This window comes from Xiphias gladius, chromosome 23 (assembly GCF_016859285.1).
Source record: "Xiphias gladius isolate SHS-SW01 ecotype Sanya breed wild chromosome 23, ASM1685928v1, whole genome shotgun sequence".
Taxonomy (NCBI): Eukaryota; Metazoa; Chordata; class Actinopteri; order Istiophoriformes; family Xiphiidae; genus Xiphias; species Xiphias gladius.
Genome location: NC_053422.1, coordinates 8,508,004 through 8,531,576, shown reverse-complemented (window position 1 = coordinate 8,531,576; position 23,573 = coordinate 8,508,004). Strand labels below are relative to the sequence as shown.

General features: G+C 41.2%; 1 protein-coding gene across 1 annotated transcript in view; it reads left to right on the top strand.

The window, feature by feature from the left end:
• Nucleotides 1-625: 625 nt before the first annotated feature.
• fgfrl1a (fibroblast growth factor receptor like 1a) overlaps nucleotides 626-23,573 on the top strand; it is a 74,582-nt gene continuing 51,634 nt past the window's right edge. Inside the window, exons 1-2 of the mRNA XM_040120381.1 lie at nucleotides 626-704; nucleotides 1,956-2,059. Of these exons, the coding sequence (XP_039976315.1) occupies nucleotides 1,999-2,059 (61 nt within the window). The 5' untranslated portion in view covers nucleotides 626-704; nucleotides 1,956-1,998. The remainder of the gene's footprint in view (nucleotides 705-1,955; nucleotides 2,060-23,573) is intronic.

Sequence of the window (23,573 nt, the reverse complement as noted above, 5' to 3'; positions counted from 1 at the left end):
CGGCTCTCTGATTGGCCTGCCCTCTGATTGGCCGGGGGCTCGGCGCTGGGACAGTCGGTCGACGCACTTTTTGTTTTCTCGCCTGCGGCCGAAGTTTGGTACGGTGAACCGCTTGCCGGAGGCGGTGCGGAGACAGTCGTCCGGGCCCCTCGTTTCGCTTGTCCGAAGACTTACGCGCACTGACGAGAAATGTGGATGAGGCTCTAATTCCTCTCTTTCCTTTTTTCCCGGTCCCGGTTCCGCTCTCCCTTTGAGCGCCTTGCATGCGGACTGTCACTCAGAAATACCGCAGCCTTGTATTTAGAGTCTTCACGTGTTTTATCGCAGTCTACATATTCTTGATTTTTTTTTTTTTTTGTTACACCCCCACACACACACACACATATCTACTCTCACGTTTTGTCGCTCGGTAAGCTGCGGCCAACTCTTCAAAGTCATCTGCTGCAAAAGTTGGCGCTTCGGTGACAGACGCGTCTCCGCGCATTTGAAAAATTGTTCTTGCTTCGAATCACGGGCGAAGTTATCGAAATCATAGAGTAAGTGGAGAGGGAGTGAAGTGAAGGGAAGCTGCGTTTTGTTTTTGTTTTTTTGTTTATTTGGGTTTTTTTTTTTTTTTTTTTTTTGCGGGATAACGGCATGGTATACGTGCAGGTCACCAGCGGGTAACAGCCTGAGGATATCTCATCACTCCTGGGAATTCTACAGTAAGTCCGACTTTACTCATTAGCCGAAGTCACCCTAATGTTTCTGTAATTTACCCACACGATCTTTGTGTTTGTCTGTCGCACTTCGTAGAGAGTCTATAGTGAACTTGTACTTATCTCCTTATCCTCTTTTCATTGGTATTGAATTCCCTTTTCGGCCACCGAGTTTTATTTTACAGTCATAACGTATTAAAGTTTAATTTTGACCCACACTCGTGTCACGCTCCTGAAATTTCACTACTCCGGTGTTGATCTACAGAAACTGTTGCTTAAAGACAGGCATTGCTATGTCGTGTTTTAACATGTTAACAGCACACACAAGCTTTACTTTCGACTAAATTTATGAAGTGGTCACAAATACAGACAGAGCATTAACCTGGAACAATGTGTTTCATCAAGGGGATAAAACGTGCCTCACTGAATGGATGAAAAGGACCAGGCTTTATGATAACTGCATCCATTCTCTTTAAATTAATTGGCATGTAAATTATTGATTTTAAAGAAATGATATGCTGAACCACATTAGACCTCCAGTCTGGGACCGTCCTAACGCGAACAGTCATAGGTTGCAGGCTTTCCACAGCTTTAAACTAAGGCTTCTTACTTTTTAATGTGCTGCTTTGTAGGACGTCTGTTTGGAATTTATGGAATAAAGGTGTATCCATTATCTGTTATCCTAGTAACATCAGTAAACTACTCAATGCAATTTAAAATGTGACTAAACCTGTCTTGTGTGGGTCGAAAATCTCCTCTTGATTGTCACAAATGAGTTATCCTGCGTTTTGAAAGCGTGTAGCAGTTTCTGGTGAACTGAGACGCTGAGGTTGACGGATCCTGATCAAAGATACAGCAGGCGAAGTACTGAAACACGATCTCATAAGGTTCGGGGAAGAATTAATTCGGCGGAAAGATTGAAACCACTGTAAGGAGAGACATATGGACAGGTGGACAGAATAGATGTGCACGGAAAATAGTTTGACTTACAGAACATCTCTGCTGCTGTTTGCTAGATGTTGGACAAAGTGTCCAGCACGGTGGACTACTGTAGATCAAGTTAAACGTGTAGCAGACGCAGGAGACCAAAAACAAGAGATTAAGGTTAAACATTTTGCAAGTAATCTAAAACATTATAATACACCTTCTAGATGCGAAATAATTAATGAATATCTCATAAATACAGATATCTCAACTTTTATCCTTTACCGAGCAATTAATGTTTGTTTTTTTTCTCTCGTTTAATTTTTATCTCAGATCAAAGAGGCTGAGCATCCTTCCTCCTGAAAACTCAGCCAAAATGGAGCTTCTCTTGGTCTGCCTGTTCCTGGAGATGGTCCTCATGTCCACTGCTGCCAGGGGTGAGTAACAGAGCAGTGATTTCAACAGAGACTTGGAGCATTTCGGCCATGAATGCCGTCAGTAAGATACCAGCGGTGAGATACAGTAAATCACTGCCGCTGTCATCAGCATCCAGCAATAATGGAAAAACAGAAAATCTTCCAAAGACTCGTTTGAGTCATTTTTTGTAGTGAAATTTTAATTTTCTGTTGTAGGATCCTTGCTATGTTGCTGCTGTTCCAACCTCAGGAGGGTTTTAGTTTTTTGGGGTTTTTTGTTGTAGTTGTTTTTTTTTTTTCAGAGAACACTGTGGTTATGAAACATGGTGGTTTGTTTGCTGTGACTATCTGTGGTACAGGAGACAGCAGTGTCAATAAAGCAAAATGCATGATGGGAGGGCAAAAGTAGTTGCAGGACATACCCTCTCCTCCACCTTTTTGGCCTTTTCTATCACTTTTTCTTTTGAACTACTTTAACTGTGTGCTTTGAAAACCTTTGCGCCTTGTAAACGTCTTTGTTATCCTGTTTTGGCTCATTCTGATCTGAGATTTTCTCAGACTTTGGAATATCACCAGATACTTGGCCTCGAGTAAACTTCACTTCAGGGATGTTGTTTCTCTTTAGATAGTCAGTTACTGTCGGGTACTTTTGATCTCGCACGGGGTTTCTGCCTATGCGTTATTTTGCAAATATGATGCCTTGTTGGCTGTAGAGTAAAATTTTGTATTCCGACTCAAATTTTAATTTGAAAACCCTAACAAGGCGGTCTGTGATTAGGGTCAGCTGCAGAGCAGTACCCTCAGTACTCTACATGCCACCAAGTAAACATAATAAAAGCAAACAACAACCGCTTCAGAAGCTGTACGTAGATGAGAATGATCCCAAGCCTGCAGGCATTATGGGCAGACGGTCACAGAGTTGGCGCCCATTCCTGAGATCACACTGATGATGAGTTTTCAGCAGGAACAACGCTGCATTCAGCGAGGCGAGGCCGAGCCAGCATGCAGACACGGGGCTGAAAGTAAACACAGGGTCATAGACCGCAAAGAGATGAGATTAGATTAGCCTATTAGGGATGTTTGCTGTGCAATGCCACAACATTTTCTCCCCCTGACCGCCTGCAGTCTGTCAATGGAACCAGGGCAGGAAGCAGAGAGAGTGGGAAGGTGGGGTTTAAGGGAAGAAGGGAGAATAGAGGAGAGAGAAAGAAAGAAATAAAAGAAAGAGGGTGAAGGAGAGAAATAGCGGCCATAGGACATCGGACAACTGCAGTAATAATGGACGATAAAAGAGAAGTGAAGTAGGGGAAAGGAAAAAAGGAACCTAGGGGAAGGAGTGAGGACAAAAAGGGGAAAATGGACAAGGAAAGGAAACGTATTATAGGAGGAGGTGTTAGAGAAACTGTAGGCGAGCATGAAGAGGACAGAGGGAACAAATGCCATTATGTACCTATTAGAAACTGAAGTTCTCCCTTATCTTGTTATAGGTTAGACCTGGTTGGTCTCACTTGGTTAAAGTACAGTTTCAGTACTGGAGAAATCTAAGTGAAGTGGCTGTGAAATGAGCTTGTAGAAATAGATTTAAAAATCTATTCTCTGTCTGTATCTCGTCTTTGGCATTCCCCGTTTACAGGATAACATGGAACAACAGGGGATTTATCTGAAAAGTGGGCGATTAGAATAATAGGAAGTGCAGATTTTGAACAGGTTACATACCATTTTTAAGGTAAACTCAACCAATTTCAGCCAAATTTACATGCAACTTATGCAAATTGTTTTCAAACAACAGCATTTTTCACAGATTGCATTTTGATTTTTTTTTTAGAAAAGCTTCTGCTAATTCAGGGGCCATATTAGCAAGATCAAAGTGGAGCAGTATTGCCGTCAGCTGTATTGGGAGTTGCCAAGTGCCACCACAGTGAACTACCTTTGGCCACTGAACAGCTCTACTATACAAGCAGTTAAGGGCTTTTGTCAGCGGCACCTGAACAATATGGATTGTTGCCTTCTCCACTGCACTCTAAGAAATAATGCAGAGAAAACATTTTATAAGTGACTTGGTGATTACTGAGATGTTCCAGATAATTATGCATACTGGAGGGGGGTTACTCAGGGCAACTGCATAAACAATCATACATAAAAAGTGAAATATTAATTGCTTTATAATTACTGCAAAGTACAGTATGGCTTCCTTAATCAAAATTGCAGAAAAGGCCAAACAGTTTAAATGATTGTTACTGGAAGTTACTTTTCCCTGTGTGTCCTTGGAGTTGAGCATCAGATGGCACCGTTGTCTGCTCTCCACTGTTAGTAATGATTACAGAATATAAGCAGGACTGAATGGCCTCTGGACTTTGGTATTCTTCTGCGATGCACAGAGATAAGAAGAAAAATAAGGAGATGGAGGAAGAGAAACAGGACCGAAAGAGTGGAAGAGGAAGAGACACAGATACATTAAGAGATACAGATGAGGAGAAAAAGGGGGAAGGGGGGTAGCCAGGGGAGAAAGAACAAGGTGGAAAACAGACAAAGAAAGAAAGAGAGACAGAGATAAGCCCAGAGATACAGACAGAAAGAGTTAGAGATTCAACATTTATGCCTTATTATAGCAGATGTCACATAAACTGCACTCCAGAGGCCTACACAACCACACAGTTTGTTTTCACAATACCATAAATTTCACACCAGTGAAATTACACAATTCTTGATTCTAAATTTAATACCACAGCGCGCCCGCGCACACACACACACACAGGCCAATAGAGAGAACGATGTGCTGACAGACTGAACAATAATGACAGTAGCCTGCTAGCGTTATCTAAACAAGATAACGTTAGCCTTTGTCTACGCTGTATGTGAACCATTGCTAGGATAGGTGCCAGCTATCACAATTCGCAAACAATAACCATAAAATTTCACGATATGAACATTTTTACCACATGTAAAATTGTTAATATAAGGTTAACAATTGAAACTCTCTCACCCTGAAATGTCTGTGAAGATCTGGATGCCTGTCTTTGAGGTGCCTAGATAAGTTTGAGGTGTTTCCTCCTTTCATTTGAAACGCTCCGTGACACTGTTTGCATTCTGGCTTTTAGTTGTCTATAATTTGTCCCTGATGTTCTGCCTCAAAGGCAAACTATCTCCATACATGACTCTTGGCGTGTTTTTTCCAAAAGTCGTGGCGGACCTGTTGCTGGACCAGCACTTGCCGCCGCCATTCTACATGATATTGTTAGTGTGTACTGCGTGTGCCCTCCTTCTTCCTCTTTCCTTTGTGATTCACGTCAGACTAGAACACCTATAGGGTTATTATGCCGCCCTTGTCAATTCCAGAGGAATCAGATCTCCAGTACCTACATCTACAGGACCTACAGCACTGTAGAAAACAAGCACTGTCACGTCTTCAGAATCTTGGCATCGACTTGGTACCAAAACATCAGTTCTCGTGACATCCCTAGTGTGTGTGTGTGTGTGTGTGTGTGTGTGTGTGTGTGTGTGTGTGTGTGTGTGTGTGTGTGTGTGTGTGTGTGTGTGTGTGAGAGAGAGAGATAAAAAATAGTTGAGCATGAGACTGAGCAGCTGAGAGATTAGCATTCTCCCCTGTTGGTTTAACAGCATAGAGTTTGAACACTGGGGTCAAAAACTGGTAGTAGGCCAGTGCATTCTGGGCCACCTTCTGCTCTGCAAAGAGTTTCATTCTGGTCCTTTCTAACATATTATTTTACACTGTTAAAGGAATAGTTTGACGTTTCAGTAAGCATTCAGTATGCTTATTTGATTTCTTTTTGAGAGGTAGATGAGAACATCTATAGCACTCTTATATCTGTACGCTAAATATGACGCTACAACCAGGAGACGGTTACTTTATCTTAGGTTTAAGACTGGAAACAGGGGGACAAGACTGGAAATTGCTAGCCTGGGGGGCCCCGAGGTGACGATGCGTGGGACTGGGTGCAGTGACTTCCTGCGTCACTGCCTCCTGCACGTAACTGCTCGTAAAGCCACTACTTGTTGTTTTTACTCTTAGGTTCTTGTACGGATGAAACAAATGAGATAGGATGTGTTAATCATTGAGCCAGGGTAGTGGTCTCCCTCTGTTTCCAGTCTCTATGCTAAGCTAAGCTAACTGTCTCCTGGCTGTTGCTTGAATGGGTATTATCGATATTTTCATCTAAATCTCGGCAAGAATGAGAATTAGTGTAGTTGCCAAATGTTGTGTGTGTGTGGTGGTATATTTTTACTCCCGGACAAATGTAGATGAAGTTATATCACATTTCCATTGAAGCTACAGGTTAATTTTCTATCTACCATACTAATGAATATCAAAATGCGTTCACGTTCTATCAGAATGCAAGAGTAACAGCTTCACTTCTGGTCATTTTTCACCAGCGTTGGATAATCTTACAGCGAAACCCATTTTAGAAGAACAGATTGTGCACGTGATATGAAATACCACTTGTGTGTCAGATGGTTATCAGCATGTCAGATGATATTTACGTAAGCCAGCTGTTAAATGTTTCACAGTCAAACAACTGGAGGAAGGCAGAGAGGGTTGAATTGTGATTATTGAAGGCTCTCCAGCAGAGATTTTCATTTTTTCTTTGCTTATACCTGTGATGTTGTGTTTTGAAACGACCTACAGCATGTTCACATCTCTGTTGCCGGCCCCTTCTACCCACTATTCTTGGACGTAGATGGAGAAAAGAAGGGATACACCCAGAAATTAGATGATGAGTGTGGGCTGTGTAACATGGTTTACCGATGCACTGTTCTGTCTAAACAATGTAATGTTTTCCGGATGACTGTGCTGTATAGACCACCCATTATCTGGAGGAAGGGAGAGGAACAGACACAGAGATGAGAGGGTTCATTTGTTGTTATTCTAAGTGTAAAGAGCCACAAACTTCAAAAATGCATCTTTATTGCACCGAAGCTGCCAAAACAGAGATGCACGTGGAGGAACAGAGAAAGAGAAGACAGCGTTGTCCCTGCAGACAAAAACAGAGACACAGTGCAGAGTCTAAACAACCGCATACACAGATGCTGAAAATGTATACAACTGGAAGACGCTACCCATAAATATGGCTTAACACATGTAAGCACGCACACAGACACACAGGGCCCACAATAACTTAACAACCTCCTCCCCCACACACTCATTACTGGGGAATGTAATTAGCATGCTAACGCTAACAATGATACGTAGGAGAGAATTGTGTTTGGGTAAAGAGGACGACAGATAAATAGCAGAGCTCGAAACTTTTTAGAAAAGTACAAGATGGCTAAATAACCAACAGACAGATAAGAGATGGCTAACGAAAGTGAGCAAGTAACCATGTTATTACACTGATAATAGTAGCAATAATACACATTTTCGTAGTAGTGGTAGGCATCTGCCTGTCTCTCCACGTAAAGAATGGAGAAGGTGGTTGAAGGAGGAGGAGAGCAGATGCTTCAAACACCATTTTCCTCATTGTAAACAGACACAGTCATGGATTCACATCCATAAATCTCCTCCACCCTGCCCATGTTGTTTTAGCATGCAATGTGTCCTAAGTCGCAGCTAACTATCGTAAATACCATTTGACATGCTGATAACCACTGTATGGCCTGATGGTGGTGGTGGTGGGCATCTGGCTGCTGCCCTCAGTGTTTGCAGTGAGAGCTGGCCCTGCCGTTAACGGATGAATCTTCATCATCATCGTTCCATTTTCCACAGAAAAGTAACTTTACTGAATCGTGGGACCAAAATTTTCAGTAAAGAAAGAACAATTTTATACCTATAACTTAGCATTATATTAGGTAAAATGTTTTTTCTGTCTGTTGAATGGAAGATGCTGCAGATGGCCCATGAAGTAATATCGGTCTCATTCCAAAATTTAGAGATCCTTTTAGGTGAGCCCCTAAAGTTTATTAATCTTCAAATCCCTTTGTCTTTTAAAACAGAAAAGCAGAAACTTTCAATGTGTCTGTGTGCTTGCTGATTACGTGGTGATTAGCAGACAAAGGGTAGCTTCAAAGAGCACAAATGACTCTCCTCTTGTTCCTCTTGTTAATTCCTAATGTCGGGGGGCCAAATGTCTCGTTGGCTATTGTAAACATTCTGTGACATTTTGGACTTTTGTGCAAATGTCACAGAATGCAATTTATCATTTTAAAAAAACCTGACATATTATTTCTCCTATTGTGAGTTTTGGTGGAAGTTTGGAAGAAATATTTATAGACGTGAGACAGCATGTATGGATCTGAGGACAGTCTATAGCGAGATGTCCAAAACCGTTTTATTTTCAAGGATCTTCAGCATATATTTTTCTTATGTCAGAAATAATCTTGAAACATAACATTACATAATCGTCTGCATTTTGCACTCAGGAAAGATTTAACCAGTACTGACATGAACCAATTTGCAGGGAACTGACTGGCGACCTAAGGGGCCAGCCCCCACACCCCACTTTTGCAACCTCTGTTGTTTTACAGGGCCTGTTAATGTTAAAGGCTATTAGCCCACATTTAGATAAAGTCAATGTTTGCTTTGACATTGCTAATGGTGGGGTAGTAATGGGGTTGTCTGGACCTTCTCTGTGGGGGTTGACGGTGTGTGTCGCAGCGATGTGAAGACGTGATGTGTGTTTGTGGAGGGGGTGCAGCAGAAAGAAACAGGAGGAGATAAGATAGCCAAAGAAGGCCTTTTGGAGAAAAACTGCGCGAGAGAAAGAAAGAAAGACTAAAGAACAATGACTTTAAACCCCCTAACATCCAGTTTTCTCCTTCCTCCCCCCCAGAAGTAGACTGGAAAAATCATCTTATGCCAACCTGTCTGACAGTATCACAAATTATCTATCAGCCTGTTTCAACTCTTCATTCAGGGTGTATGATGTTTACACTGAGTGAAAGGTTGAACTCAAGACTCCATGTTTTTATGGCTACACTGCTAATTCAAATGGAAATATTGTTGACGTCTTGAGTGTCATTTTACACATATGTTTCCAAGATTCTGACATAATTGGTATATCTGAGAGGCATTAAGTCTAAAGATAAAGAAAATCTAATAAAAAAGGAAGATTAATCAGAGCCAGGACAAGAGAAACAGTTTTTAGAAGAGGTCTGCATGCATGCATACATACAGTTCATGAGCTCATACTTGCAGAGGTATATTTAAGTCATTGTCAGCAAGAGGGTAGATGCGTATGGATCGAATAGAACATTTGAGTTTGCTCTTTAAAGGCATGTAGACATTTCTTATTCATCAATTTCCCGTTTCTCTCCTTCAGTCCTCATTTGCTTTTCTTTCCAATGTCTAGCATCATTTCATACCAGCACACACAACATACAGTATCTGTGTATGCTGTCTCTTATGCTTTGTTATCATTTTCTACCACATTAAATGATTTTTATTCTTCTAGTTGTATACATTTTGCTAAGACGGGACAGCTGGCATTGCACTCTGTAGACATCTGTTAACACAGGTAGTTCAGATGATTTTCTTTTAATCCTTGTGAATGTGACCAAATACATATTTCAGTCTTTCTCTCTGTTTATGTCCTTCCTCTTACTCTTTCTTCCCCAGCTTCTGTGTCTCCTTTACATAGGGCAGTATTGTGTGGGTCGTGGCGCCACAGTGCTGTATTGTGGTCTCAGTGGGGTTGGGGTATGTTTGGTCAGTGCTACAGCACTGCAGGTCAAAGGGCAGCCAGTGGCTCAGGAGGGGGGGGTCAGGGACAGTGTGTGCGTGGGTTTGTGCGTGCATGTGTGTGTTTGTGTGTGTTCAAGGTAGGGTCAGAGAAAGCACATGCCAGCACCAGAGGAGACTGCAATAACACACCCGGAATCCCACAGGACAACACACACTCTGCTTTCACTCCTTTATTTCCTCTCTGTCTCACACTCTGTCTCGGTTCAAAAACTTCATTGACATGTATGTTAGGAACAGTATTACCACACACTAATTAATACATTCAAACAGTTGTGGAGATACATCTTTATAATATGTTTTTTATTTCTTAAAGTCTTGGAATTAGCAATTGTCGATACTGAGCAGTGTGTATTTCCGTTAAAGGGCCACCTCAATCAACCTATATAAAAAACCACATTCCCCCTTCACCTGGGTGCTATCTAACCAAGCAGATAGATTGGTTCCCTTCACCAAGCATTGAAAACTCATGAAAAATCAGGAGCACGTCGTTCCATAAACCTTGTTCCAGGTTACTTCGCATAATCAACAGACTTTGCAGTCAGTGGTTTTCTACAGGAACTGTTTCCTTTTAAAAGTGAAACAAAATAGTAAAAACTGTCTCTAGGGAGGTCTGTATGAGTGTCAGTCACCTAATTGTCTGTACTCCACTGCCTTTACAGCTCGACCCCTCTCTGATCTGTCTGTTCTCTTTGTCACTCTCTATCTCTCTCTGACATTTTAATTCCTCTGCCACTTTCTTTGTCTCTCCTGTTTTTCTCTCTCTCTCTCTCGTCTGCCCTTCAACCAGACCCTTTCCAACCCATTTTCAACCCCCACCTATCACACGCACACACACACACACACACACGCACGCAGTCTCCAGCTGTTATTCCTGATGGCGTTACAAATGAGATGTTGAAAGGTGATCGCTGGGACAGGAGACACATACCCTTGTTTTCTTTGGGCTTTAGCCTGTCAGACTGGGTCAGGGGGGAGGGGGGTGGGGGCAGCAGCAATCGGGGTAGCTATGTGTTCGTGTGTGTGTGCGTGTGTTACTGACTGTGATAGACAGAATGACAGAAACACAAGAGTACCCTAAACCCAACAACACCGCCATTGTGACCTCAGTTTCAAATGTGATTGACGTGTTATGGACATTGAGCCTTACTCTTTTCTTATTGGTTGTTTATTAGACATTCAGATGACCTTCAACCCCAGGAAGTGGAAGCTGATCAGGGGCAGGATGTTAAGGCAGACAGCTTTAGGAAATACTTTTTTTTAAGCTGCTGCTGTCACTTTTAGCTATGACATATTGTGCTTTTTCTGTTGAGCTCTTATTTACCTCAATTTAAACTTACACAGTTTATGCTTGTACGAAGCAAATACGTGCTTTACGTGATCTCATGAATACATGTCATATGAACTAGTGTTTCCCACAGAATTAGGCTGTATTTGTGGCGGTAGCTGAATGGGGGGGTCACCAGATATCCTTTAACGGCCGTTAATATACCTAGACAGCCCACCCAAGAGAAATCTATGTGTGGGAAACACTGTATAAACATAGAAACGTTTTGCATATATCAGATTGCATTATTAGATTTAGAAATTCAGGATTCGCAAGTTATATTCTAAGACTTTCACGATATCATGTCACTTTCCCGTTTTTCGGTTCTGTATCCTTTCTTCTAAGGAAGGAAAGCACTAAAAGTCTTTTTTAAAGGGACTTTATATGAGTGATCACACTGGGTGTAGAAACTGTTTTGAACTGGTTTTTCTAGTTGCGGCATGTGCTGCAAGAAGACCAAAAAAACTAAAAATAAACATGTGACAAAGTTGAAAACCACCACATATGAGGAGACACAAACGCACTCATCTTTTTACCCCAGTGCCAGCTGTCAATGTGGAATCCATACTGCAGAGGGAATGTGAGAGGAGTGTGAGAGATGTGGGGGTGGGTTCAGCCAGACGGGAACTCTGGTGGGGTCAGAGAAATACATTTTTATCATCCCGTATTTACTGAATATTATTTTCATGATCAAAATTTGTATGGTATGAGTTCAAAATGTACGAGATTTACACTAATGTAAGTTGACATTTTTGTTCACTTTGTTTTATTGTTCAATATTTGTCACCAATGGTTGATGTATGCTGGTTTACATTATTCTGTTTTTTAAGTGGGAAAAACTGTGGGGAAAAAACCTTGGGGCCTGGTTATGCTAGAAAATAACTAGTTTGTACGACGTGTTGTGCAGCCACATTGGAAGACAAAAATGTTCATAGTCGTTCTGAAAAGTCCACACTCCAAACTGGGGTGAAAAGGCGACTGTCATAGAGGGGGAGATGTGATCATTGTTTAAATATGGGATTAACGGTGCACATCTCTTCTTGAAGGCATTTGTAAACGGTTTTTCCATTAGCCTGGGTTGGTCCACTTTAGCTGCACCGTGCCAAGCCAAGACGTGATGGCATGGATTTCCACAGGTAGCAGGGCCGTCCACAGCCGACCCATGATGGTCTCCTCCCCTTGGCTGTGTCCTCAGTGGCTATACTCATGTTCGTCTGCTGGAGACTAGACAGAAACCTCTGTTTTTTCAAAAGACTCTGCCTTCAGCTCTCAGTACTTTTGTGGCAGTACTCTTAAGCCATTCGACTATCTAACAAGCACTTCTCATTGAGTATGCTGGTGCCTTTTAATTTGTCTTTATAATTTGTGGATTTAGCTTTACATGAAGTGAATTTCACTTGAAGTACTGTGAGTCTGGCTTTAAATGTGTGGCTTGCCCTTCTACTTGTTGAATCTTTCTGTAAACGCAGAAATTTTTGATTAAAGTTGTAGATTTGAAATTAGGGAACCCAGCTTTAAAATTGTGATTTAGGCTTTTTTGCGGTTTTGTACACACAAAATCTATTGCATTTCTGTCCATCCTGGAAGAAGGCTCCCTCCTCTGTTGTTCTTTCTGAGGTTTCTTCCTTTTTTGCACTTTAAAGGGTTTGTTTTGGGAGTACTTACCCATCAGAATCAAGGGTCTGAAGACAGAGAATGCTGTTTGTAAAACTGTAAAGCCCTTTGAGGCAAATTTGTGGGTTTTGGCTAGAAAAATAAAATTGACTTGACTTTGAAATTCATTTCATGTTAAAAAAAAAAAAAAAATGTCTACAATGGGTTAGAGCCACAGCTCATAGACAACTGCCACAAGCTAACAGTTCATATCCCAGGGACTGAGACAGTGTGTACTGACACAATGTGGTACAAGTATTTCAGGACTTCACATGCAGCCAAAGTAGACAGAGCATCCTGTGTTGATTATTGTTAATAATTTGAAAAGCAGCAGAGAATGGCATGACTGGCATCTCTTGATTTCTTTCCAAAGTAACAAGCAAAACATTAGCCAGATCTGTAACAAAATTACAAAAACAGAGTATCCCCAGATATTGGTTACAGATGCAGTGAAATAACCCTGAACGTTAATCCCCTGCCAGTTACCACACAGTGCTGACGTCTGGCTGAAACGCCTGCAGACCAGTTAGCTGTGCTAATCATTTCCCACTACATGGCCCTTCGTCACACTGGTCAGATCAGCATACGAATTATCCGGAGGTAAATCCCTCTGTTGTGCTGGCACCATTATCACACAAGGACACAACAGGCCTATTCTTCTCACATGTAATTAACAAAAGTACTTATGGGCTGCTTTCTGTGATTTAACTGTTGTGTTGGCAGGGCTTTAGGGAAGGCAGTGGGACACGGTGGAAAATGGAGAAGGTGGAGGAGAGGAAAGCTCTCAGATCAGTGGTGTAGTGGGGGTTTAGGACTTTGGGGTTTGCAGCTTTAACTACACTGGATTACGTGTGGTAAGTTTTATTTGAGAGAAAAAAAAAAGGTTGGTTTACTCTGGCAACTTTATGTAGCTCTCAGTGGTAGAAAGCAACAATTGTCTTAAGTTTTGTACTTAAGCACAGTTCTGAAGTTTACGTGAGTAATGTCATTTTAGCGTTTCTGTCCTGTGAAGTCCATGTATCTCCTAAATGTCAACTTCTCATGACATAAGGATCGCAGGCCTGTTTTCACCTCCGGACAATGAATTTCTCAGATAATCCAGGGGGTTTATAAAAATAAAATGTGACACAATTCTCTTTTTTTCAGCTTCTCAAATGTGAATATTTAATGGTTTCTGGGGTCTGCTATGATAGTAAACCCAATATCTTTGAGTTTTGAACTATCTATTGGACAAAACAAGACATTTGAATATGTCCCCTTCATCTCTGGGAAACTGGGATGGACATTTTTCACAATTTGCTGACATTTTATTGACCAAACGACCAAGCAATTGATCAACAAAATAATGAACGGTATAATTCCTAATAAAAATAATTGTTGGTTGCAGCCCTACTACCGATAAAACACTCTTAAAGTGCCCATTCTGCGTGAGTATTTTCACTTGTGGCGCTTAAAACCCCTAACAGACCAATGGCTCACCTGCACAGATGTATTCACTTAATATCCCCGATGTGATATCCCTGCAATCCTTATAAGGACCGTATGGCCATATACAGACTGTACATGTTTGGCATCGCCCACAGTCTCCCGTCGGTGCTGTTGTCACCTGTTAGGGTGGGACAGTTCATGCCTTTTATTAGCAAATTGGGTTTGGTGACATCACGTAATTCCCATCATAGCTCTGCCCGTCGTCACCTGTGCAGAGGTCTAGTAAACCAAAATAATTGTAAACACTTTTAATTGTGCTTTACTTAGGTTATTAATTTATGTAACCGCTTGGGTAGCTATAGCCTCATAAATGGCAAGATGCTGGTTTAGAAGGATAGAAAGGAGGGGTGTAATGTAGTGGGTTCTGTGTTTTTACTCTAGTTTCCCCCTGTAATTATGACATGCACACTCACATATGCAGAATGAGAGGAAAAAAAGAGACCAAGGTTAGTCCATATTGAAAGCTACAAGTGACATGATGACTGATTAATTTCAGGCGGCATTCTGGAATAGCGTGTGTGTGTGTGTGTGTGTGTGTGTGTTTGTGTGTGTGTGTGTGTGTGAGTGTGGTGTTTCAATCAACAGTTCTCAGGCTCTGGTCCTGGCTTGCCCTGTGCGTCACGGCAAGCGCTGAACGTACCGTGACACACACGGATATTTAGTTTGTGAAAGGAAAGATTCGGCCAGTGGATATTCTTGCTTCTTATACTGATGAATAGGGAGCAGGACTCAAGGCAAGTCTTACTGTAAGTCTGGGGGCTAAGATCACCTTTAGGGGTCAGTCTGCTTCTCCTCCCGCACCTTTTGGTGTCGACATTACATGGACAATTTTTGTAACTTTACAAAACCAACGATCCAGCGAGCATGCCCACTCGATGCAGTGATCAGCCAGATGTGCAAAAATTGAGGAAGTATGGCGTTTTTTAACTAGTCTCACGCTTTTTCTTTTTTTTTTTTCTATTACCCAGACATCTACTTGCATCAGTTTTTACATCTACCAATGAGGAGAGACTGTCCGAAAGTGTGAACTTTTATCAGCATTTGAACGATCTCTCCCCATCTTTATGTCGGCCCGGTTCTGGCCCCACTAAAGTGTTGCCATTCAAAGCAGCCGTAAGTGCTTTTTGGACGACAGGTCGTATGAAGTACTTCATTTTGAGCATATCCAAGGTTTTAATCTCACAATGCTTTTGAAAAATGGGCCCTGTCCCAGAAATGTCCCAACATATTATCTGCTCTAGTAAAAGTGAAGTTAAAGGGCGACCATCCCAAATATTCTTTTTTTATAAGTTTCTTTTTTTTTACATTTTAGTTACAGGTTTTCTCAGAGGATTTTGCACAGTCATTAAAAGATGATTATGATTCTCGAAGCGCTGTCTTCACTTCTCAGATCTATGCTTCATTTTCTCACAACAGTTTATGCTTTTCTCATTGCTTTCATACAGCATTCAAATGTATAAGTGCAAATATCTTCAAATGATCCAGTGATGCATTGAAATGTCCTCTTAGGTCATAATCGATATCACTACTGGGCTTTTGAACCGAGTAACTCTTCACCGTGTAATGTCTTTTTTAAATCCTCACGGAAAATATTAAAGCCACCATTCATACATGATTCATACATTTCAGTGATCTAGAACGGCCGTAAAAAGATTTGATAACATATGAATCTTTAAAGTCAAGTAATAACATGTTCATCTGCAAATTTTGGAAACTGATCACATGTTGTCACGTGTAGTTTACGGGTGCAACCTCTCAGCTATCATTTCTCAAACATCATCACCGTGGGGCAAGTTTTCCTGTAAACGTTACTATCAATTGTGCCCCCATAATGTCATAGGCTCACCTCCGCCTACCTGCACTTGCCATCGGGTGACAACAAAAGAAACACTGCTTGGACGCCACCTTTTTTAACGGTGTGCATATAATGTAAGTGTGCAGGCTCAATCCCATGTCAGCTGGGAGGTGTATGTGAATCAAGGCACTACTTGCTGAGGCAACCTGTGCTGTTTTTTAAAGGTTAAAGGTTACAGATTTGAGGTTAGTGTAAGACATCAGTAGGATTATTGCATCTTCATTTTGCTGTTTTTTGTTTGTTTGTTTTTTTTGGGGTTTTTTTTTTTTTTCTGGCTCTTTAAGGCTTTGAGAGATATTTGGATGTCAGTCAACAAAAAGATATTCAGGTTAAGCACATGCACTAACACACACGCGCGCGCGCAATCCCCTCTCTTTCACACACACAGCAGGCTAAGATGAGACAGTGACCTGAGCTGAACAAATGGACTTAGTCACGGCTGAGGATTGGTGTGGAATGTGGGAGAGGGGCATTAGTGTGTGTGTGTGTGTGTGTGTGTGTGTGTGTGTGTGTGTGTGTGTGTGTGTGTGTGTGTGTGTGTGTGTGTGTGTGTGTGTGTGTGTGTGTGTCGGTGCACGTGTGTGCGTGTTATGTGTTTTATGCATGCTTGGAATGTCTAACTCTCCACCCAGTGAACCAGAAAACACACAGGTGGAGGAGGAGGAGGAAATCTGAGGGAGAGAAGTAGGAAATACAGGAGGAAGAGGGAGGGAGAAGAAAGAAGGAAGCCTGGATTATCAAATGCAGCCTGAGTGTGTAACATGTCTTTAGGTTCTGTTTTTTTTTTCCATTTGTCCCAAGTCCTTAATTCTTCTCCCTTGTGTTTGATATAATTATTCTGTCAAATGCTTTTATAATCTTTTTGCTATGAGGCACCTTGTAATCCTGATTTTGAAAAGTGGTTTACAAGAAAGAGTGTTACTTTCTTTACTTACAGAACATCAAGATGGAAATGTACCTAATACTGTTCACGAGGATGTAATCAGTGAAAGACAACAGGTTAAACCACAATAACTAAATCATAAACATAGGAAAACAAGGTCAGAATTGGCAGAAATAAAAGCTAGGGAGAGATAGTAGCAATATTTATTTAGATGATGTAACTATTGATCTGGTGAGATACAGGTCCAAAGATGTCTAGATGTCTGGATTAAAACTGGGCCAAAATTTGGTTAAAGAGTAAAGGTTTTTTAGACATCTAGGTTACATAAAACTACCTTTGAACAAAATATAAATTGCTACAATTTAGTGTGACAAAGGTCTTAACTTCGCACTGAAATGTAGTCATTTAAAAGCCGTTTGAGCCTTTAGCATATCATTTTTATTTGTTTGATGTCTAAGTGAGGCCCTTCAATATATTACCCTTATTCAAAAATATCTTTTTAATGTACAGCAACCAATCGCTCGTTGTTGTTGGTCTGGTTGGTGGAAGTAACAAATTAAAGTAACTTGTTAGACTTTAGAGTACTTTTTCACAACAGTGCTAAGCAGTAGCAGACAGACACTAACAGAAATAATGAAATAACTTTCAAATAAACACACCACAAAAGTCTGTGTGTCTGTTGTTTTGTTGTTTTTCCTAATTGACCACAACCCATATATATCTTATCTACAGTTATTTAACCTCCAGGAAGTCAACGCCATCTATTCAGGTGCTTATAAAATCAGTCTCGCTCTCTCGCCATCTTACTATGTCTCCGTCTTTACATGTGTTATGTTAATATGAAAGGCTCCCTCATAGCAAATATTCACCTCTTTATCACTAAAGGGCACCACAGCAGATGGTGGTTTCCGTGTGTGTGTGTGTGTGTGTGTGTGTGTGTGTGTGTGTGTGTGTGTGTGTGTGTGTGTGTGTGTGTGTGTCTGTCTGTGTTTTCACTGCTGTTAATGAGTAACAGTGTCTGCCTCCAGAATGCTAATAAACGTTAGGTCGGCGACAACAGTTTCCTTCTCAAACACACACACACACACACACACACGCACACGCACACAAACATTCAAACACACTCAAGAGTGTTAACTATTTCTTATCTTGCGCTAACTATGTCTTGCCTTGTCCGCGAGGCACAAGGCACTCCGCAGACACACACGAAAGATACACACATACAGTACACACACAATATATTTACCATACAGATGGATATATTTACAATGGCCATTTTGTTGAGGTCAGTATACTGTAGTCAAATGTAAATATTTACCACAAAAGCTACTGAATGTTTAAACTGCACTTTCTCCCTGCCACTGTCTTGTTCAGAGGGTCATTGCTAAGTCCTGTCTACCGCTGGGGACTAACCAGCCACCTGTAACCTGACAATGACTGAGTAAGTAAATTGACCCTGACCTCGGACTCCTTCGCATACATATAACACCTGCCATGGCTGCAGTCTTGGAGGGAGACTCTGCAGCCTAGCAAGTGTCAGAAGTCACTGGTGAAGGTTGGCTAGAGCGAAGCGGTGATGCCGTTTACCCATCTGCGCCTCTGAATTTTCTCTGCGTGTAAAAATGTGGCTCTTTCATTCACGTGTCCTATTTAGCTGTTAGACGCTTGAATGCAAAACTTTTAATCTGTTCTACCATACAGAATTGGACATGTCCTTCACCAGTTTCCCGACTTAATTTGTCTTAGGATAAGATGAGATATACTTCATTGTCTCCAGAGGGGAAATTCGACGCGGGCCATAGTGCTACACGCAACTGCAACTTAAATACAATACGTAGCCGACAGAACAGTAGTAGTAAACCAAAGACACAATAATAAATTACAGACACAATAATAAATTACAGACAACAAAATAAACAAATATATGTAAAATATTTCAGAAGCATTATATTTTAATAATAGTGCATAGCTTGAAATAGGCGATTTTTCATTTTTGTTCCTTCAAACTGTTCCTTGATTCTCTGTAGCATTAAAGCGCCCTAAATTTAGCTGTCTGAAACCTGCAAACCCCGTAATTTTGGAACTGGCAGTTTATCTTCAGAACAGCTCTGACGTATATATTGAAAAAAAAATTATGTTTATACTTATTTCTGTGAAATATTTAACGCTCTAAGCCACTTTAACGTTGGTGAATCAAGATGGAGGTAAGCTCAGTGCTGTATACTGCCACACTCCTTGGTCACTGGGTCTGGATCGGGATGTCTTCTCCCTGTCTCTCTCAGGTTTTACTTTGCTTAAAATGTCACCCAGTTCCCAACCTCCGTACACTGAGCAGCCAGGCATGATGCACACACTCAGACACACACACACACACACACACAACTGCACACAGTGACCTGGAATAGTACTTATGGCCTTCGACCTACTTTCAGCCCCAGCTGGCCTCCTTGCCCCAGCAGTCTTTTTCCTGCTCACCTTTTCTATCTCCAGTCACTTTTTTCTCCTCCTTCTCTGCCCTGTTGCTTAAGGAGCTATAAGGTGATTGTCTACATTTTTCTTGGATGCTTTAATCCCCTATTTTTGCCAAACATGACCACAGTTGCACTGAAGCTTGCAAAAAAGATTCCCTCCTTAAAACAATGAATTGATCAGGCAGTCTACTCTTTATTTCTACATATATCATATGCTGAGTGGTACAGGGCGGGTGAGACACAAAAAGTCTATAAATCACTTGGCCCACAATTTAAAACAAACCTTGTTAGGTCACATGGATGCTATGGAGACTCTCTCTCACCACAGGAGACAGGTGTGGCATTTTAATATGCTCACTGTCAAACAGTGTGCAAAATTTAATTTCCCCTTTCTTGTCTGTTCATGAAAGACAGAGGTAGCAGAGAAAACATCCCTTTGTATCTTCGTTCATGTGCAACTAGCAGATCAGTTTTAAACAAGTCGTGACGGCAAGATGTTAATGGACCGTTGAGGATGTCTCTAGCTCTGTCAATCTTTTCTTCTTTTTGTCTCACAGTAATACAAGGTTATAGAAAGCAAAGTACATTCTGTTAGAGTTTTTTTCTAAGGTAGTCAAAATTGAAACATCAGTTCCTTTTCCAGCCTGCGTGTTAACAGGTAGTTGTTTCTGTGGATTCATTCCTACTCTTTATCCCTCTTTCTGACTCCATTCCCTAAGTGTCTGCCCAGGTGTGTTTTTGTTTCCTGCTGTCTTTCGTACATTAAATTTCTTTTTCTTTCCTCGCTGTACTTTCATCCCTTTCCTCAATCTGCATTTGTATAATGGGCCCAAGTTGTTACTGCACTCACACAAGTGCAAACTGTGCATGATGTGGTTTTTGTAAAGTCCTTTATAAGCTTTAAAAGAATGTTCTAGGTTCAAACCGCCCTCGGGTTCTTGGTGGTTTGTAGAATTGTATTTTCTGTTTCTCAGTTTCCCCAAAAGCCTCATTCTCACTTTTCAATGTCCAAGTATCCTGTGTCTTACTTTTATGAAATGAAACTAATGCAGTGTTAATTTTTGGACCGCAGGCTGTAGGTTTCACAGGTTGCCCTTGGAATTTTTTATGAATCTGGCTTTTGAGACTAAAAATATATTTCTGTGTGAATGAACTTGAGTCCATTAGCCACAAGCTAGCCTCAGGTTGTTATGTAGCCCTGCCGACGAGTTGTGCAAAGAATGAAAAGAATGGCATTAAGTCTTAATAGATTCTTTAACAGTAAATCTACACATTTTTTCCCACAGTGCATACACGTAAAAAACAAGATTAAAGAGTGGCAAATTTTTCCAATTGAAACTTTTTCCTTTTACCCCAGTTAATTAAATTAATAAATCTTCTCTCTTGTATTCATTTGGATGGGGTGTGTCGTTAAAATGTTTTTTTTTTTTCAGGCCAGGACCTAAACTGAGCGAATGTATTGCTCTCGCCAAGTATAAACCCAACAGGAAAAGGTCTGTGGTACATTATGCTCCGTATGCTGCTGGCTTCAGAGGATATTAACATGAAATTTAAACATGGATCTTTGTTTTTGAAAGGAACAGCGTGACTATGTGGTAATTTTATATCGTTTTTACGCTCTAAATTTTAGGGGGCCATTTACGGCACTGTCTATATGTGTGAGGTGTTATTTCTACATGAGGGGCTAAAGTTTTCTCCTCCTAGTATCTCTAACACAGCAACTTGTTTGTTAGGTTTCCTGTAAATAACAGCCTTGATTCTTATTCTTAATCCCGATTGTGGAAAGGTTTTTCGTCCGGTGAAAAGCAGACAGCTGCAGCAGCAAGAAGAAAAGAAAGGTGGAACAATATAACCGGCTATTAGAGGGGCTGCAGTGAAAGGAGCAGAAGGAGAGGGATAGAGGGGTGAAGATGGAGAGAGTGAAAGGAGAAAGACAGGAAGAGCAAGAGAACAAATCACATTTCTATCAAAGGTCTGAGAGGATTATCAGGCCATAAAATATCTGATTAAAGCAAATGAAAAAGGGGCTACTAAAGGTGTTACACCTTTATGAGTGTAAAACTTTATGAGAAAGCCGATGGTGTGAGTCGCTTAGGGGATCAGGATGCCGTACCAACCACTCAGCAGATTCCTCAAAGTTTTTCTGGCCGCTGTGTGTTTTCCTTTCGTGTGTGTGTGTGTGAGAGAGACAAGCGTGTGTATCCCTTCAGTGACGTCGCTGTATCCTCCCCAGCCTCAGGCCCAGTGTTAACCGTCAGGACAGAGTAACAAGCAGCAGTTGACCCATCGATGGGGTAGAAGTGACTGGGTCAAAATGAGAAAGTGTCGGCGTAGCTGTGTGCTTTTGTGTGTGCGTGTGCACCTGAGGAAGGCTACTTAATGCGTACCCACCGCCCTGCCTGTTGCCTCGGGGCAAAGGCAGGCAACTAAGTTTGTGTTTGAGTGTGTGTGTATGTCAATGACGGAGAAGGAAGAGGACAGAGGTTTTGTGGGTGTTAATTCTGTCGATGCAAGCAGCCTGATAAAAAATTATTTTTTTTTTTAAATTCAACAACTTGGTTCTGCTAATGTAGCGTTACGCAACAAGCAATCCCACTGGTCATAATTAATTTAGAGAGTATGGCTGTGATAACAGGATTCAGGCTTATAAGGAGAATTCAGATACAAAATTTAACACTAGGGGATTACAGGGTTTCAGCAGCAGCGCTGCATAAATATTGGACTTGCGTGTATTGGGGTCATTTGAGCAGCGGACACACAAATTTTAATTGAAGCACATTGTGGAGGGATAAACCTTTTGCCAGTTCATAAACTGAGCTTAGTTAAAATTACAAGGTAGAAACAAAGAGGTAAATGTTCCTTTTATAACTGATGGATAATAATGATGACCTCTCGAAGACCCAGTTGTCTTATGGGGCTCCAGTGTTTTGAGAAATACCAAGTGTGACACATAGCTCTGCCTGCATACTCACACACACACGCAACCTTGTTTTAGGGACCTGTCATTGACGCAATGCATTACCTAGCCCCTTACCCTGACCTTAACCATCACACCGTCACAACTGAAAGCCTAACCCCTAGCCTAAAACCAAGTCTTTACCCTCAAACCACAAATATAGTGGGCTCCCGGTTTTTGGACACCACACATACACACACACACACACACACACACACCTCCACCTTGCGCAGTATATCAACGCTGTCCCGCTGTTAAGTGCTCTCCATCAAAAGCATTCCTTGGCTCTCCTCTAGCTCCAGTCTCACATCCCTGCCAACAACAACGTTGTGTTGGAATCTGCAGACCCATCTGATTCAAGGACCAGTGGAACATTAAGGGAATTAAAAGACCAAACTCTGGATGAAAAAATCAAAACACAGAGGGCAGCCATGGCTGTCACAGGCTGTCAAAATGTGCAACGCAAAAATTAAACCAAATTAGTAAGTATTTTCTCAACAACCAGAAAAAATGTAAGAATTTGGATGCTGAAACTATTTTTCAACTGATCTCATGTCCTCATTATGGAGAGTAGATGTTTATTGTTCTCCCTCTAATGTAAAGTATATTAAAAAGCCTTCATTGTCAGCCATTTGTGGTATTAATTTTGTTTTTCATCCCAGAAAACCTAATTCCTGTAATTGTCTGGGAAAGGCATTAGTGTGTCTGATTTTAAAAAAAAAACAAACAGCACTGTGCTCAGACATTAGCTGGCAGTGGTCTTTGAATTTAAAAGAAGAATACAGAATAAAGAAGCAAAGAAAAAAAAGTAAAACTGTTAGTTGATACAAAACTCTACAGGGTTATAACTGCTAATGATAGCGTGTGGAAATTCAAAGGTGTGTTTGTATGTTTTGTAGGACAGATCATTGAAAACAGTCTGTCTCCACTTGAGTGTGACAATTTGCATAATTTGATTGAGTCTATAGTATTAGAAATGGCTGTAGGTTAATCTAGATGAAACCAAGCCAGGAGAATCCACTAGACCTACTATTGCTAGAACCAGACATAACTAGGTTAGACCAGACCAAACTGAATTAGACTGACACACTGGAGAAGTGTAAAATGGATTTGTTTATGTTCGAGCAGACTGAACTATACTAGACAATATAAGACCATATTAGACCTCTCCAGTCTTGACAAGTCCAGACTGAGCCAAGCCAGACATTT